We start from the raw sequence: 18,080 nt of genomic DNA, 5'->3' as shown, positions 1-18,080 counted from the left end.
ACTGAAGAGCAGTATGTCAGGGACACTGTGGAGCCTGGAGGATCTGCTGGGACTCTGTGTGACCTTCTTTGCAGGGCTTACTCGCTGTGTGGCAGAAAGGGCCTCAGGCTGCCCCCGGCATCCCCAGGCCCAGGAAGCTGGGCCCAGCCCACTCTGGCTGCCCTAATCTAGATATTGGAGTGCACAGGGGATCACTAGTTAGCCATTGTGTCCTGCCTTCATCAAGGAAGGTCCACACAGAGCAAGTCAATAGCTTGTCTATACAAAGCAGTGTGTCTTTTTTTTTTTCAGAGTCTCGCTCTGTTGCTCAGGTTGGAGTGCAGTGGTGCGATCTGGGCTCACTGCAAGCTCCACCTCCCGGGTTCCCACCATTCTCTTGCCTCAGCCTCCTGAGTAGCTGGGACTACAGGTGCCCGCCACCACGCCCACCCAGCTAATTTTGTATTTTTTAGTAGAGATGCGGTTTCACCGTGTTGGTCAGGCTGGTCTCAGACTCCTGACCTTGTGATCTGCCCGCCTCAGCCTCTCAAAGTGCTGGGACTACAGGCGTGAGCCATGGAGCCTGGCCAGCCATGTCATTTTTTATACCTCTCAAACCTTTCTACTTATTGAAAATCATTGTTTTATTCTCGTAGGTCCCAAGATTTTCACTAAAATCAATAGTATCATCTATGGGGCTACATTTCACTCTCTTGTAAACAAGGAAATGCCACAGTATAAAGGCCTTTCTCTTTCACCAAAAAAAAAAAAAAAAAAAAAAAAAACCTAATTTAAGCAGGCAATATTGATATCATTTTCTTGTAGAAGATATCACGTGTTTTGGAGGGCAGGCCACTTGTATATATAATAGAATGTGCAAGCTCTTATAAATTATAAAAGATTACTTAGATGCTTCCTATCAAGAGAATAGAAAATTTCTATTAAAATCACATTTTTACGGAAAAAAATGTGGTATATCCATACGATGGAATACTACTCGGTAATAAAAAATAATCAGTTACTGTTATATGCCACCACATGGATGAATCCGAGTCATTCTTCTGAGTGCAGGAAGCCAGTTGCAAAAGACAGCATACCATATGACTCCATTTTCATCAATGTTTAGAAAAATGTGGCAGTGGTTTCATAAATGATTCCATCTGTCAACAATCTGTATTGCATTAGGCAGTTTAAATGGAGTTGACTGTGCATAAATTATGCTGCAATAAAATCATACTAATTTTTAAAAATCAGTATGAAGTTGTAAGAATTTGTCCCCTGGCTTCTATTGTAGGATGCTAAAAGGAACAGCTTCCTTCTGAATGCCACCTCATTGTGATGTTCTTAGTTACCACCAGGGGGCAGGAGGCACAAGCTCAGCGACCAGGCCATTCATTCATTTCTTCACCTTTCAAGCGGTGTCTCAATTTGAGCAAATCCACACCATCACATTCACATAGTTAATTAGAATCTTCATTGATTGTATCATTTAGTTTGCATTGAATTCATATACTTTTTGTTTTATTGTTGCACACGATACAAAAGAATAAGGAGTTTATGCTGTGTGTGTGTTTTTGTTTTGTTTCGTTTTTTGCTTTTACATGCTTAAGTGACATCATAATAAGAAGAAAGCTTTAAGGCTTCTTCGTCCCTTTAAGATGGAGGTCTGTGCAGGGAGTGCCTTATTCAAGACCGGGAAGCACCCGTGCAAAGGAAAAGCTTTCAGATGATGAGCTTGGTTGTTTACTTTTGCCACCTGTTAATGAAGTCAACCACTGCTACCTTAGAGGAAGCCGTGAGACAGGCAGGGTGTGCATGGAATGCTCTGGAAACAGCGAAGCGTCACGCAATCTAAATTCTCACTTTCCACCCGACCACCAGAAGCACCCCAGCCCGCAGCTTCCCCAGTTTCCGGCCAGAAATTTCATTATCTTCCACCTACTGAAAGCATCAGCCTAGCTCCTTCCCGTTTTGCGACTTCCTTTTAGCAAATTTTACAACTGCTCTGCACCTGTACCTACATGGGGATCATTTTCACACATATCCTATTAATTGTATCATATTATACATGTGTTTTTGAAAGGAACTTGGCTCCTTATCCCCCCTGGACCATGCCACTCCCATCCAGCCAAGAAACCCGTGTTAACTACCTAGTGTGTTCCCTCCACGCCCTGCTCTGTGTTCATGCAGTCACGGACAGATGTGCACTGCACACAGCTGGGAGGGGGCGGTGCCGCTGCGTCTTACTCACAGGACACGGTATACCCGCTGGTCTGCCTCTTCCTTTCCCATCGGATAGCCTGTGGGATGCCCCCAGGTTAATGGGCAGTGCTCTGTTCTCCTTCTGATATGAACCCTCCCTGGGTCCAGTGTATCACTGATCTGCCACGCTACTGGGCTGAATTCACAGGGAATTTGTTGATACACACACACACACACACACACACACACACACACACACACACACTCTCTCTCTCTCTCTCTCATCAACCAAACTGCTTAAGTTTACTTTCTTCACACTCTCTTTAGCAGGTTTTGGTTTTGAAGTTATGTTGGCTTTATAAAACAAATTGAGGGGTGAATGAAATGAATTCTTGGCTTTATGAAATAAATTCCACGGCCTGGAATATTTCAAATGATAACTAATAAGGTTTTTAATGTCCGTACCCTCTTCATTCGTGAAATTATGAAACAATGACAAAATGTTAGGAATGACTTGTAAACTGTAAACATTTATTATAATTTTGTGTGTGTGATATGGAATTTTGGTTACGCTTTTCACAGAAATCATTATGCACCTTACATTTAATATATAATCATGCATCGTATAGGGATGTTTTGGTCAATGATGGACCCAATATACAACGGTGGTCCCATAAGATTATAATCCCACATTTGTACTGTAGCTTGCCAGTGTTTGAGTATGTTTGGATACACACATACTTACCACTGTGTTCCAGCTGCCCACAGTATTCAGTACAGTAACATGCTGTACAGTTGTGTAGCCTAGGAGAAATAGGCTCGACCATGCAGCCTAGGTGTCTGGTAGGCTACCATCTAGGTTTGTGTAAATACACTCTAAGATGTTCACGCAATGACAGGACCACCCAACAACGCATTTCTCAGAACAAATCTGCATCATTAAGTGATGCGTGACTACTCACGCAGAGTTTTCTCCTCCTGGAGCCCCTCAGCAGTGCAGCAGGCCTAGTACAAACATGAACAGTGTGCTAAACAAATCTGCCTTAAAAGTAGACAACAGCCAGTCACAGTGGCTCATGCCTGTAATCCCAGCACTTTGGGAGGCCAAGGCAGGTGGATCACCTGAGGCCAGGCGTTCGAGACAGCCTGGCCAACATGGTGAAACCCCCATTGCTACTAAAAATACAAAAAATTAACTGGGGATGGTGGCAGGCACCTGTAATCCGAGTTACTCTGGAGGCTGAGGCAGGAGAATCACTTGAACCTGAGAGACCGAGTTTGCAGTGAGCCAAGACCGTGCCATTGCACTCCAGCCTGGGCGATACAGTAAAACTCCATCCTCCCCCGCAAAAAAAGTAGACAACGTCTGCGAGATGGTGAGGAAGGGGTTATCGTGTGTTGCTTGCTGAGAACCAGGACCCCAGACTCACCGTGTCGACGCCGGCCAGCAGCATCTCAGTCACGTTGGCGTAGATCTCCTGTAGCGTCAGCGCCTGGCTAAGGAAGAGGTATGTGAGGAGTCCCCCACTCGCCCTCCGGCCTCGGTCCGTGTGGTACTGTATGTCCCTCAACTTGTTGTCAACATGAATTTGGCCTGTTTGAAAACAGTATTTCTTTTGAAAGGAGTTTGGGTTGACAATCATCTTTTCAGTCTCAATGCCCTCTGTCCTCCCAGTAGCTTAACTAAACCAGGGGCAGGTGACAGAGGGTAAGGAAACCCAATTTATCTAATGTCAACCTGGGAGTTTCACTCATACACTTGCTTATGTAAATGAATGAAAAGTTAAAAGACAAGCTAAACATATCTTTCTTTTTAAAAATAAGCTGTAAGATATTTGCAAATGTTTGCTTTACTAATCCAATAGCCAAATATATTATTTATATAATATAAGTAACAAAAACGCAAACTCTTTTATTTTTATCTACCACATTTTCAGAAGAGAAAATGAATGGAGGGGAAAAGGCCATGCATTATCATCTGGGATGTTACCGTGCAGCACAGACTTCAGGGCTTATATATTCAAATAAATGTTGTTGTTGTTTTTTCCTTAAGACAGAGTCTTGCTCTGTGGCCCAGGCTGGAGTGCAGTGGCATGATCTTGGCTCTCTGCAACCTCTGCCTCCCAGGTTCAAGCAATTCTCCTGCCTCAGCCTCCTGAGTAGCTGGGATTACAGGCACACACCACCACGCCCAGTTAATTTTTGTATTTTTAGTAGAGATGCGGTTTCGCCATGTTGTCCAGGCTGGTCTTGAATTACTAACCTCAGGTGATCCTCCTGCCTCAGCCTCCCAAACTGCTGGGATTACAGGCATGAGCCACTGTGCCCAGCCTAAATATTGATCTTGAAAAGACACCATGAAACACTTTCTTCAGTGTTAGCATTGCTCTAGAACATTGTTCTAAGCATTTTGAAAATAATTTCTTTCTTTTTGGAAATGCTTTTATAGTAAAACTTTTAGTCACATAAGAAAACAAATCTCTTTGTAGTCTCACCTTGGATTGGAACAAAAATTGTAACGTTCAAATAAATGTGCATGGGCCTGAAATTCTACAGTTTAAGCACTGACCAATTTACTTGGAGTAAAGTCATCATCTTGCATGGACATTTACTTGTACATGTCCCTGCTAGCATGCCTGTTAAAATAAAAATTATTTTAAAATGAAAAACCTGATCAAGTTGCCTGTAGTCGCAACCCACATGCTTTTTACTTCTTTGAAAAACAAATTCATGGCCAGGCACAGTGGCTCACTTGTAATCCCAGCACTTTGGGAGGTCAAGGTGGGTGATCACCTGAGGTCAGGAATTCAAGACCAGCCTTGCCAACATGGTAAAACTCCAGTTCTACTAAAAACACAAAATAATTAGCCAGGCACGGTGGTGGGCGCCTGTAATCCCAGCTACTCGGGAGGCTGAGTCATGATAATCGCTTGAATCTAGGAGGCGGAGGTTGCAGTGAGCCGAGATCACACCACTGCACTCCAGCATGGGCGACAGAGCCAGACTCCATCTCAAAACAAAACAAAACAACAACAAATCCAAAAGTTATGGGTCCAAAAACCAACACATGACTACATCTAGGCATCCTCTGCTATGGTCACCCATTGTCTGGATGAGTGTTAGACACACGACACGGCAGGTCAACCTGCTTCTGCAAAAGGTGCTCTCAATTCTTCTCTTACTGAATTTGAAGAGTCCATCCCAGGACCTGCAGAATTCCCGCCAGGGCTTTGGGATGAAGGGGCGAAGCCATCTGGGGATGGCGCCTGCATACATGGAGGTCTTGAACATGCTAAACATGAGCTCCAGGGCCTCGATGTATTCCACAGTCAGCTGTGGTATGCTGTTTTCCAGGCAGCCCAAACGACTCTCATAAAGGATGGTGGCCACTCCTAGACAGGAAAGAGAATTTGAAAACCCTCTTCTAGATTATTTACCATACCAACAGGCAATGTTGGGCCATAAATGCAACTTTCAAACGTGGTCCAAATGTCCCAAATGAGACATCGTCACTCTGAGGATGCCTCTGCATCCTGAGCTGCAGGGTGCTGGCATTTAGGGCTGACAGGTGGTGCTGTTGCTGCTTCGCCTAAGGAGCCCCACAGCCCTGGGAGGCACAGGTGAAGCCCTCTCTCCCGAGGAAACTCGAAGGCTCCCAGAGTTTCAGCAGCTTGGCTAAGGCTGCAGAGGAGGATCCTGGGACAGACCGGGGGCAGGGTCTGAAATGATGAGCCCTAGGGAAGGGACAATCACTGAGCATGTGACTGCTCTCCCCTAACACCCTCCCCTCAGAAAGGAGGTGGCAAACCCCACAGGGCCTCTTTCTGCCCCACGTGGCCACTGGGGATCGCCTTCCAGCCACCTGCCCAACTCGAGGAATTGAGAAGTGACTCCTTCTGGCCAAAACAGGGAGCCCAGGCCCGGAGAGCTAAAGGCACAGTAGAAGTGGCCTGGATGAATCCGTGTTGGGCAGAGCTGTGAACCGTGTTTACCAATCACTTCTGGGATGATTTTATTATTAATTTTAGAGAAAATTAATATCAGAACTCTGCAAAGCTAACCTGAGTGAAGCTTGAAGTGAGGTAAGCTTTTTTTAAAAAAGATGAGAAAGCTGATAGAAAGTCCTCCAAGATGCATTCTTTTTTTTTTTTTTTTTTTTTACACAGAAATCACCATGTTAGACCAAGATGCTTTTCTTTTTTTTTTTTGAGATGGAGTTTCACTTCTGTCACCCACACTGGAGTACAATTGGACGGTCTCGGCTCACAGCAACCTCCGCCTCTCAGGTTCAAGCAATTCTCCTGCCTCAGCCTCCCAAGTCCCTGGGATTACAGGTGCCCACCACAATGGCCCAGTTAATTTTTGTACTTTTAGTAGAGACAGGGTTTCACCATGTTGGCCAGGCTGGTCTCGAACTCCTGATCTCAGGTGATCCACCCGCCTCAGCCTCCCAAAGTGCTGGGATTACAGGTGTGAGCCACCATGCCCGGCCCCAAGATGCATTCTTAAGTAAAGAGAAAGCATGGTGCAGAACAGTATGTTTGGTGTACAACCATTTATTGTTTAAAAATAGAATATTCACACGCATTTTTCTGTATGTGCATAAACCATCTCTTGACACATACATGAGAGACTAGTGACCTTGCTGCCTTCAGGAAAGAGGGAGACCTTCACTGACCCCCTTTTGGTATTGCTATTTGAACAGGAATGTACCACCCATTCAATATGACTAAAAGCTAGAACGAGTTTGAAGTAGATGCCCTCTCAACTTTACTCCTTTTTAATAGGCTCAAACAAAATGTGTAGTAATTAGGAACATGGCTTCTTGAGTTTAAAAGACCTGAATTTGAAACTAACTTTCTGCCTCTAAAAAGAGGGATGGGGTGTGGCATTGGGCAAGTTCTTTTTTAAGTCTCAGTTTCAGCTGGGCACGGTGGCTCACGCCTGTAATCCCAGCACTTTGGGAGGCCAAGGCGAGTGAATCACAAGGTCAGGAGTTCGAGAACAGCCTGGCCAACAAGGTGAAACACTGTCTCTACTAAAAATACAAAACATTAGCCAGGCGTGGTGGCAGGTGCCTGTAATCCCAGCTACTCAGGAGGCTAAGGCAAGAGAATCGCTTGAACCCAGGAGGCAGAGGTTGCAGTGAACCAAGACCATGCCACAGCACTCCAGCCTGGGCAACAGAGCAAGACTCTGTCTCAGAAAAAAAAAAAAAATCTCAGTTTCCTCATTGGTCAACAGTGGTTCACACCAGGTTCACGTAGCACCGTGCAGGTGATACGCATGTATGTCCCAGACTTAGCACACTGCCTGGGACCTAGGTACCAAGATGACATCTGCGGGTTTGGGGCAAGCATCCACTCTTCCTTCCTTCCCACCTGCTGATTCCACCTCACCTTCCATTGAATATTTGAAGAAAAGGTCATTGACATTGGTCACGGTTTCTCCATCTTCTGCCTGGCTCCTGAGGAGGTAGATTCTTTTAATTAAGTCAGCAATAACTTGGTTGACTTCTCCAGAATAAATGGCCACATCTTTCGGTTTCAGAATTCTTTGTCTCAATACGCTTCTCATCTTGAGCCACTGTTCACCTTCCCTAGAAGAATCAAGTGAGTTTCAAATCATCTTACTTACACAGACATTCTGGGAAATAATTCAAGGAACCTCTAGAAAAATTTTCAGCCATAAAGCATCAACAAGAGCTGCCAAAGTGGAATTAAGACAGGAAAAACTTTTTGCTGGGGAGAGAGGAGTTAATAACTGCAGCCCTGGAGCCTGTTAGAGCTTCTTACACTCTTGCCTTTGAAGCAAACTTTAAGGAAAAAACTACCAGTGGTAAGTAATCATCTTTAGTAAAAGTAATACCACTTCCTTTAAAAAATCGTGAAATAGTATTGTAATAAGCAAATGAGACTGCTAATTAGCAAAAGAGAAAAAAAGGTATATATATATGTATGCATACATATGTATATATAAATGAAGTAAGCATTGATATTAAAAAAGAAAAAGAGGGCCAGGCATGGTGGCTCATGCCTGTAATCCCAGCACTTTGGGAGGCCGAGGTGGGCGGATCACCTGAGGTCAGGGATTCAAGACCAGCCTGGCCAACATGATGAAACCCCATCTCTACTAAAAATACAAAAATTTAGCTGGGTGTGGTGGTGGACACCTGTAATCCCAGCTACTTGGGAGGCTGAGGTAGAAGAATCACTTGAACCCGGGAGGCAGAGGTCACGGCGAGCCGAGATCATGCCGTTGCACTCCAGCCTAGGCGACAGAGTGAGACTCCGTCTCAAAAACGAAAGAAAGAAAAGAGAGAGAGAGAGAAAGAGGAAAGAGAGAAAGAAAGAAAGAAAGAAAGAAAGAAAGAAAGAAAGAAAGAAAGAAAGAAAGAAAGAAAGAAAGAAAGAAAGAAAGAAAGAAAGAAAGAAAGGAAGGAAGGAAGGAAGGAAGGAAGGAAGGAAGGAAGGAAGGAAGGAAGGAAGGAAGGAAGGGGAAGGAAGGAAGAGAAGAAGGAGGAGAAGGGGAAGGAGAAGGAGGAGAAGGAGAGAAGAAAGGAAGGAGAAAGAGAGAGAGAGAAAGGAAGGAAGGAGGGAAGGAGGGAGGGAGGGAGGAAGGAAGGAAAGAGAAAGAAAGAAAGAAAGAGAGAGAGAGAAAGGAAGGAAGGAAGGAAGGAAGGAAGGAAGGAAGGAAGGAAGGAAGGAAGGAAGGAAGGAAGGAAGGAAAAGAGAGACTGCAGCTTGTTACCAGGGTGTGGGGCCTTGGGGCTCCTGGCTGCACTCGGAGGGCACTCAGGTAGCGGGCCCAGCACAGCCCTCCCAGTGAAGGCAGGACACTGAAGGAACCCCTGGAGGTCTGAGGAGGGTTCTGCAGTTTCTCATACGGTGGTAACAGAACTGAGCCTCAAGTACCCACAAGCGTCACCCACACCTCCACACCTCTGCATGGCTTCCCTCCCACCCGTGCCCTGCTTCCCATTCCCAAGGAGACCGCTTGCACTCAAAGCCTGGCCTCCAGATGGGCTTTGGGGGACCCAAGCTAAGCCAGCCAGGCTCCTGGGCCTGGGCACTGCCTTTCCCTTTGCTGTCCACCGTGCTGAGGTCACCAGCACCGCCTCACTCCATCTCAGCGGAAGAGGGGTCCGGGCACCCCCCACGGGCTCCTGAGCCCGCAGCTAACGGGGCAGACAGCAGAGAGATTCTGCCTCAGCCTTCGGGCCCCTCCCTCTAGGCCTGAACATCCAGGAGGAGCTGTTTCATTATCCCCTCAGGATGGAAATTGAGGGACCCTGGTGACATGTGGTCACGATCCTTATTTATCTTACTTGAGAAATTGGGGGCTGTCTTTCTCCCCAGTTTATGTATAAGGACATAGATATGAAAAGAACTGCAAACAGAAGCCCCACTCCACGGGAATTTGGACCGGGGCATCTGCACCTGGGCCTCCCTGCCTGGCCGCGGGCCATGATCTCTGGGAAGGCACAGAGGTGTTGGTGACGCTGGTTCAAAACGAATAATCACAGTCTGCTGAGAGACAGGAAAATCACCACGTGGCGACCAAGTTTGGAGGTTCTGAACTCCTCCTCAAAGGGATTTTCCTGAAATAGTGGCTGACCACCTCCTTCCCCTGTGCACAGACAAGGGCGCTGTGAGCTTTGCCTGCCTGGGTTATCACTGAACGGACACCACAAAGCACTGTTTCCGAAGAGCTCTGCCCACCACCGAGCCAGCTTCTCCCCTCCCGGCTCCTGACGGGACAACTTGGCACGGAGGAGGAGCGAGAAAACCCAGCAGGGCTCCTGTGTCTGCGAGATCACACAAGCAGGCTGTCAGATATCAACCCATGGTAGCGGGGGTTCTGTGCTTTTCTAAGGGCTGGATTTTAGGGACCCAGCTTTGGAGGAGGGGGCCTCCCCCTGAGCTCTCCCTCCAGCCCCTGGCTCAGCCCGGGCCCACATACTCACGCCGAGATGAGCCCGGTGGCTCTGCCCCGCAAGTCTCGGTACTCCCGCCAGGATTCCATGTTGGCTCTCTGGGGCGCAGCGCCCTCCGCCCGGAGCACCTGAGCCACCATATCGCGGTCTGCAATAGATACTACAAACTGAGGACCAAAGTGAGACTTGAAGATTTTTCCATATTCCTGTGTGTGCTTCTGCTGCAATACCGTGGAGAAATCGAAAAAGGAAAAAATACATAGGTATGACATACCTTTAACAGAAACATCCTTGTGTGCTACAGGAGCAGAAAATTGGGGCAGAGGGAAGGGCTGTCTAATACAGAACTGAATCAGAGCAGTAATTTACACATTGCTGAGATAAACATGTTTTCACACAACCATCTCTTTTTTGTTGTTTTTGTTTGTTTTTAGAGACATGGTCTTGCTCTGTTGCCCAGGCTGGAGTGCAGTGGCATGAACATAGCTCACTGCAGCCTCCAACTCCTGGGCCCTGGCGATCCTCTCACCTTGGCCTCCCAAGTAGCTAGGACTGCAGGTGCACACCTCCACGCCCAGCTAATTTTTTATTTTTTGTAGAGACAGGGATCTCTCAATGTTGCCAGGCTGGTCTCGAACTCTTGGCCTCAAGTGATCCTCCTGCCTCAGCCTCCCAAAGTCCTGGGATTACAGGCATGATCATGGAAGTTTTCTTATTCTTTAGGGATATGTTTTTAAAAATTACTTTAGCTGTGTGAAGCAACAAGACAGAAATGTCATTATAAAAGACAAATGTCCAGAACAAACAGGGCCCTGTCTGCCAGCACCTTCCCATGGGCCCAACAGCTCTACCTAAGCAGTACCAAGCCAACTCTGGAGAGCGAGCCCTCTGTGGACAATCTGTAACGAGCCTCTAAACCGACTCCCAGCAAGAAAATGAAGGGAAAGTCATCTGGATTGGAAAGGAAGAACTCGGGCTATCTCTATTGGCAGAAGACATGATCTCACATAGAGAAAATCCTAAGGAACCTACTAAAAAACTATTAGAACTAATAAACAAGTTCAATAAGACACAAAATCAATATACAAAAATCAATTGCATTTCTATACACTAGCAGTGAACAATTCAAAATGAAATTTAAAAAGCAATTCAATTTACAATAGCATCAAAAAGAATAAAGTACTTGACCAGCTGCAGTGGCCTATGCCTGTCTGTAATCCCAGCACTTTTGGGAGGCTTAGGTGGGTGGATTGCTTGAGCACAGGAGTTCGAGATCAGGTTGGGCAACATGGCAAAATTCTGTCTGTAAAAAAAATACATGGCTGGGTGCGGAGGCTCATGCCTGTACTCTCAGCACTTTGGGAGGCCAAGACCAGTGGATCACCTGAGGTCAAGAGTTTGAGACCAGCCTAGCTAACATGGTGAAACCCCATCTCTACAAAAAATACGAAAATTAGCCAGGCATCGTGGTGTGTGCCTGTAATCCCAGCTACTCGGGAGGCTGAGGCAGTAGAATCACTTGAACCCAGGAGGCAGAGGTTGCAGTGAGCCACAAGACCACACCATTGCACTCCACCCTGGGTGACAAGAGCAAAACTCTATCTCAAAAAAAAACATATATATACAAAAATTAGTGAGACAGCAGTGTGAGCCTGTAGTCCCAACTGCTCAGGAGGCTGAGGTGGGAGGATCATGTGAGCTCGGGAGGTGGAGGTTGCAGTGAGTGAAGATTGTACCACCGCACTAGGGCCTGGGTGACAGAGCAAGACTGTCACAAAAAATAAATAAACAAATAAAATTCTTAGAAATAAATTTAACAGAAGTGTAAAACCTATACTCTGAAAACTACAAAACACTATCTAAAGAAATCTACAAAACATTATTTAAAGAAATCTACAAAACATTATTTAAAGAAATCTACAAAACATTGTTTAAAGAAGTCTGAAAGAAATGGCAAGACATGAAACAAATGGCAAGACATCCCATGTTCATGGATTGGAAGACTTAATACTGTTGAAATAAAAATACACCTCAAAGTGTACATAGATTCAGAGCAATCCCTGTCATAATTCCAGTGCAAAATTTATTTGTAGAAACTGATAAGCTGATTCTGAAATTCATATGAAAATGCAACAGACCCAGAATAGCCTAAACAATCTTGAAAAAAGAAAAAAGCTGGTGGACCCCCATTTTCCTGTTTCAAGACTTAGTACTATGGGAGAGGGGCCAAGATGGCCAAATAGAAACAGTGATGCTCAGAGGCTCCCAAAGAAAAACCTTAATAAGCATGTCAATCCTTCACTGGTAGCCAGGGTATCCAAGCTCTCTCATCAAAATTGACTAGAAGGCTGGCATAACCCACGGAGAGAAGGAAGAACAGTAGTGCGGTGGCCCACCTGAGAGCCACACGGGAAGGGAACCCCCTCCCCACAGCCAAGGGAAGTGGTGAGTGACCAGGCTACCCAGCTGGGGAAACTGTGCTTTTTCCACAGAACTGTGCAACCCACAGATCGGAAGATCCCACTCTCGAACCCATGCCACCGGGGCCAAGCGTCCCAACCCTGGTATGCACAGATTCCTACAGCCTCTCAGCTGGAATCCACTTAAGCCTACTGAACTCCCGAGGGGAGGGGCGACCAGCACCAGCTGCAGCTGCCTGCTGTCTAAGCCATTTGAGCTCCTTGGGGGAGGGGCAGCGGCCTGCACTGGGACTCACAACTGCCTAACAGCCTAAGTTCCCTGGGTGGGGGAAGGGTGGTGCCCATTTCTATAGCTCCAGGCTGCACTTTTCCTTTGCTGGAGCCAGGGAGGTTGAATGGCTTGGTCCCAAGACTTATCCCCACAGCTCAACACACCAGCTGTGGCAGTCGGCAGCTAGAGTGCCTCTTCAAGTCTAACCCTGATCCATCCTTCTCCTCAGTGGTGGGGAATTCCCAACAGGATCTCCAACAATTCCAGCCAAAGGCTCAGGGACAGAACCCTGATCTCCCTGGGCCTGAGCCCCTGGGGGAAGGGGTGGCCACAGTCTCTGTGGACCAGCAGCCTTATCCTCTTCTCCAGGTAGTTCTGAGGAATCCAGGCAGCCCAGACTAGTGGGTTTCCCCCCAGCAAAACACACCCTCTCCACTAAGGGACAAAGTGCTTCATTAAATGGGTCCTGCTCCCCATGCCATCCAACTAGGTGAGAACCTCCAATAGGGGTTGTCAGACACCCTATACAGGAGCAATCCTACTGGCATCAGGTTGGTACCCCTTGAGGTCAGAGGTCCCAGAAGAAGGAACAGACACCCATCATTGCTGCACTCCAGCCTCCTTGAGTGATTATCTCCAGGCACAGGAGCGAATCAGATGAATAGGGCTTGAAGCGAACCCCCTGCAAACCGCAGCCGCCCTACAGAAGAGAGACCTGACTATTGAAAGAAAAACAAACAGAAAGCGACAACAACAAAAAGGCCCCCACAAAACCCCCATCCAAGGGTCAGCAGCCTCAAGACTGAAACTAGACAAACTCACGGAAATAAGAAAGAATCAACAAAAAAATGCTGAAAACCCAAAAGACCTCAGTGCCTCTTCTCCTCCAAATAATCACAATGTCTCTCCATCAAGAGCACAGAACTAGATGGAGGATCAGATGGACGAATTGACAGAAGTACACTTCAGAAGATGGGTACCACATAAACTCCTCAGCAAGTGCAAAAGAACTGAAATCATAACACTCTGACCACAATGCAATGAAATTCGATCTCAGGATTAAGAAACTCACTCAAAAGCACACGATTTCATGGAAATTGAACAACCTGCTCCTGAATGACTCCTAAGTAAATAATGAAATTAAGGCAGAATCAAGAAGTTCTTTGAAACCAATAAGAACAAAGAGACAATGTACCAGAATACCTGGGACACAGCTAAAGCAGTGTTACGAGGGAAATTTATAACACTAAATGCCCAAATCAAAAAGCTAGAAAGACCTCAAATTGACACCCTAACATCACAATTAAAAGAGCTAAAGAGGCGAGAGCTAACTAATCCAAAAGCTAGCAGAAGACAAGAAATAACTAAGATCAGAGAAAAATTGAAGGACATAGAGACATGAACTACCCTCCAAAAAAATCAATGAATCTAGGAACCGGTTTTGGGAAAAAATTAACAAAATAGACTACTAGCTAGACTAATAAAGAAGGAAAGAGAGAAGAATCAAATAGACACACTAAAAAAATGATAAAGGGGGTATCACCACTGACCCCACAGAAACACAAACTATCATCAGAGAATACTATAAACACCTCTATGCAAATAAACTAGAAAATCTAGAAGAAATGGTAAGTTCCTGGATGCATACACACTACCAAGACTAAACCAGGAAGAAATTTAATACCTGAATAGACCAATAGCAAGCTCTGACATTGAGGCATTAATTAATAGTCTACCAACCAAAAAAAGCCCAGGACTAGATGCATTCACAGCTAAATTCTACCAGAAATACAAAGAGGAGCTGTTACCGTTCCTTCTGAAACTATTCCAAACAATTGAAAAGGAGGGACTCCTCCCTAACTCATTTTATGAAGCCAGAATCATCTTGATACCAAAACCAGGAAGAGACACAGCAAAAAAAGAAAACTTCAGGCCAATATCCCTGATAAACATCGATCCAAAAGTCTTCAGTAAAATACTGGCAAACCGAATTCAGCAGCACATCAAAAATCTTATCCACCACGATCAAGTCAGCTTCATCCCTGGGATGCAAGGCTGGTTCAACATACACAAATCAATAAATGTAATCCATCACGTAAACAGAACCAAGGACAAAAATTACATAATTATCTCAATAGATGCGGAAAAGGCCTTTGATAAAATTCAACATCCCTTCACATTAAAAAATCTCAATAAACTAGGTACTGATGGAACATACCTCAATATAATAAGAGCTACTTATGATAAACCCACAGACAACATCATATTGAATGGACAAAAGCTGGAAGCATTCCCTCTGAAAACTGGTTCAAGACAAGGATGCCCTTTCTTACCACTCCTATTCAACATAGTATTGGAAGTTCTGACCAGGGCAATCAGACAAGAGAAAGAAATAAAGGGTATTCAAATAGGAAGAGAGGAAATCAAGTTATCTCTGTTTGCACATGACATTATTGTATATTTAGAAAACCCCATCATCTCAGCCCAAAAACTTCTTGAGCTGATAAGCAACTTCAGCAAAGTCTCAGTATATAAAATCAATGTGCAAAAATCACAAGCATTCCTTTACACCAACAATAGGCAAGCAGAGAGCCAAATCATGAATGAACTCCCATTCACAATCACTACAAAGAGAATAAAATATCTAGGAATACAACTAACAAGGAATGTGAAGGACCTCTTCAGGGAGAACCACAAATCACTGCTCAAGAAAATAAGAGAAGACACAAACAAATGGAAAAACATTCTATCCTTATGGAGAGGAAGAATCCATATCGTGAAAATGGCCATACTGCCTAAAGCAATTTATAGATTCAATGCTATTCCCATCAAACCACCACTGACATTCTTCACAGAATTAGAAAAAAATTCTTTAAATTTCATATGGAATCGAAGACCCCATATAGCCAAGACAATCCTAAGCAAAAAGAACAAAGCTGGAAGCATCATGATACCTGACTTTAAACTATACTACAAGGCTACAGTAACCAAAACAGCATAGTACTGGCACCAAAACAGACATATAGACCAATGGAGCAGAACAGAGACCTCAGAAATAACACCACACATCTACAACCATCTGCTCTTTGGCAAACCTGACAAAAACAAGCAATGGGAAAAGGAACTCCTATTTAGTATATGGTGCTGGGAAAACCGGCTAACCATATGCACAAAACTGAAACTGGACCCCTTCCCTACACCTTATACAAAAATTAACTCAAGACGAATTAAAGACTCAAGTATAAAACACCAAACCATAAAAACCCTAGAAGAAAACCTAGGCAATACCATTCACACATAGGCATCGGCAAAGATTTCATGACAAAGACACCAAAAGCAATTGCAACAAAAGCCAAAATGACAACTGGAATCTAATTAAAGAGCTCCTGCACAGAAAAAAAAAAAAAAAAAAAAAAAAAAACTATCAGAGTGAACAGGCAACCTACAGAATGGGAGAAAGTTTTTGCAATCTACCCATCTGACAAAGGTCTAATAGCTGGAATTTACAAGGAAATTGAACAAATTTACAGGAAAAAAACAAACAGTCCCATCGAAAAGTGGGCAAAGGATATGAACAAACACTACTCAAAAGAAGACGTTTATGTACCCAACAAACATATGAAAAAAAGCTCAACATCACTGATCATCAGAGAAATGCAAATCAAAACCACAATGAGATACCATCTCACACCAGTCAGAATGGTGATTATTAAAAAGTCAGGAATAGATGCTGGCAAGGCTGTGGAGAACTGAAACACTTTTACACTGTTGTTGGGAATGTAAATTAGTTCAACCATTGTGGAAGACAGTATGGCAATTCCTCAAGGATCTAGAACCAGAAACACCATTTGACCCAGCAATCCCATTACTGGATATATACCCAAAGGAATATAAATCATTCTACTATAAAAACACATGCACACATATTTTTACAGCAGCACTATTTACAATAGCAAAGATATGGAACCAACCCAATTGCCCATCAATGACAGACTGGATAAAGAAAATGTGGTACCTATACACCATGGAAAGCTATGTAGCCATAAAAAAGAATGAGATCATGTCCTTTGCAGGGACATGGATGAAGCTGGAAGCCATCATCCTCAGCAAACTAACACAGGAACAGAAAACCAAACACTGCATGTTCTTACTCATAAGTGGGAGTGAATATTGAGAACACAAGAATACAGAGAGGGGAATAACACACACCAGGGCCTGTTGGGGTGGGGGTTGAGGGGAGGAAACTTAGATGGGTCAATAGGTGCAGCAAACCACCATGGTGCGTGTACACCTATGTAACAAACCTGCACTTTCTGCACATGTATCCTTTGTTTCATTTTGGTTTTTTTTTAGAGGAAATAAAGAAAAAAAAGACTTAGTACAAAGCTACAGTAACCAAGACAGTGCAGTAATGGCATAATCATTGGCTTAGATTTAAGACCCAAATACCTATGGTCAACTGATTTTCATCAAAAGTACCAAGATAATTCAATAGGAAAAGGATTTAATAGTCTCTCAAACAAATGGCACAGGGACAACTGAATAGCCACAAGCAAAGAATCAATTTATACCTTTTTCTCATACCATATAAAAAATTATCTCAAAGATCTAAATGTAAATGCTAAAACTATAGACTCTTAGAAGAAAACATAAGGGTAAATCTTCATGACCTTGGGTTTGGCATAATGTCTTAAGATATGATCCCTAAAGTACAAGTAACAAAAGAAAAAAATTGATAATTGGACTTCATCAAAATGTAAAACTTTTATGCTTCAAAGAACACTATTAAGAAAGTGAAAACAAGGCCAGGCACGATGGCTCATGCATGTAATCCTAGCACTCTAGGAGGCCAAGGCAGGTGGATTGCTTGAGCCCAGCCTGTGCCACATAGCAAGACCCTGTCTCATTAAAAACTAAAAATAAAATTTTAAAAAAGAAAGCAAAAACAAGCCTTCGGATGGAGAAAATATTTGCAGAGCACATATCTGATAAGCGACTTGTACCTAGAATATATAAAAACTTACAAATCAGTAGAGGAAGGAAGGAAGGGAGGGAGGAAAGAAGGAAGGAAGGAGAGAAAAGAATGCAATTAAAAACTGGGCAAAGGATTTCAATGGACATATCTCCAAAGAAGATATACAAATGGTAAATAAGCACATGAAAGTATGCTCAACATCATTAGTCATCAGGGAGAGATAGCACTTCACACACACTAGAATGGCCGTAATCAAAAGGACAAGTAATAACAAATGTTGACAGGGATGTAGAAAAA

At 44.3% G+C, this 18,080-nt stretch overlaps 1 protein-coding gene across 1 annotated transcript in view; it reads right to left on the bottom strand.

Annotated features, from left to right (window-relative positions):
* LOC101003912 (cytochrome P450 27C1) overlaps nucleotides 1-18,080 on the bottom strand; it is a 33,418-nt gene that overhangs the window by 10,984 nt on the left and 4,354 nt on the right. Inside the window, exons 2-5 of the mRNA XM_021923472.2 lie at nucleotides 10,148-10,338; nucleotides 7,581-7,780; nucleotides 5,364-5,573; nucleotides 3,612-3,775 (exon numbers count right to left, since the gene is read on the bottom strand). Coding sequence (XP_021779164.2) covers nucleotides 3,612-3,775; nucleotides 5,364-5,573; nucleotides 7,581-7,780; nucleotides 10,148-10,338 — 765 coding nt within the window. The remainder of the gene's footprint in view (nucleotides 1-3,611; nucleotides 3,776-5,363; nucleotides 5,574-7,580; nucleotides 7,781-10,147; nucleotides 10,339-18,080) is intronic.

This window comes from Papio anubis, chromosome 10 (assembly GCF_008728515.1).
Source record: "Papio anubis isolate 15944 chromosome 10, Panubis1.0, whole genome shotgun sequence".
NCBI lineage: Eukaryota > Metazoa > Chordata > Mammalia > Primates > Cercopithecidae > Papio > Papio anubis.
Note: the sequence above shows the minus strand (reverse complement) of the source record. Positions and strands in the feature narration are given on the sequence as shown.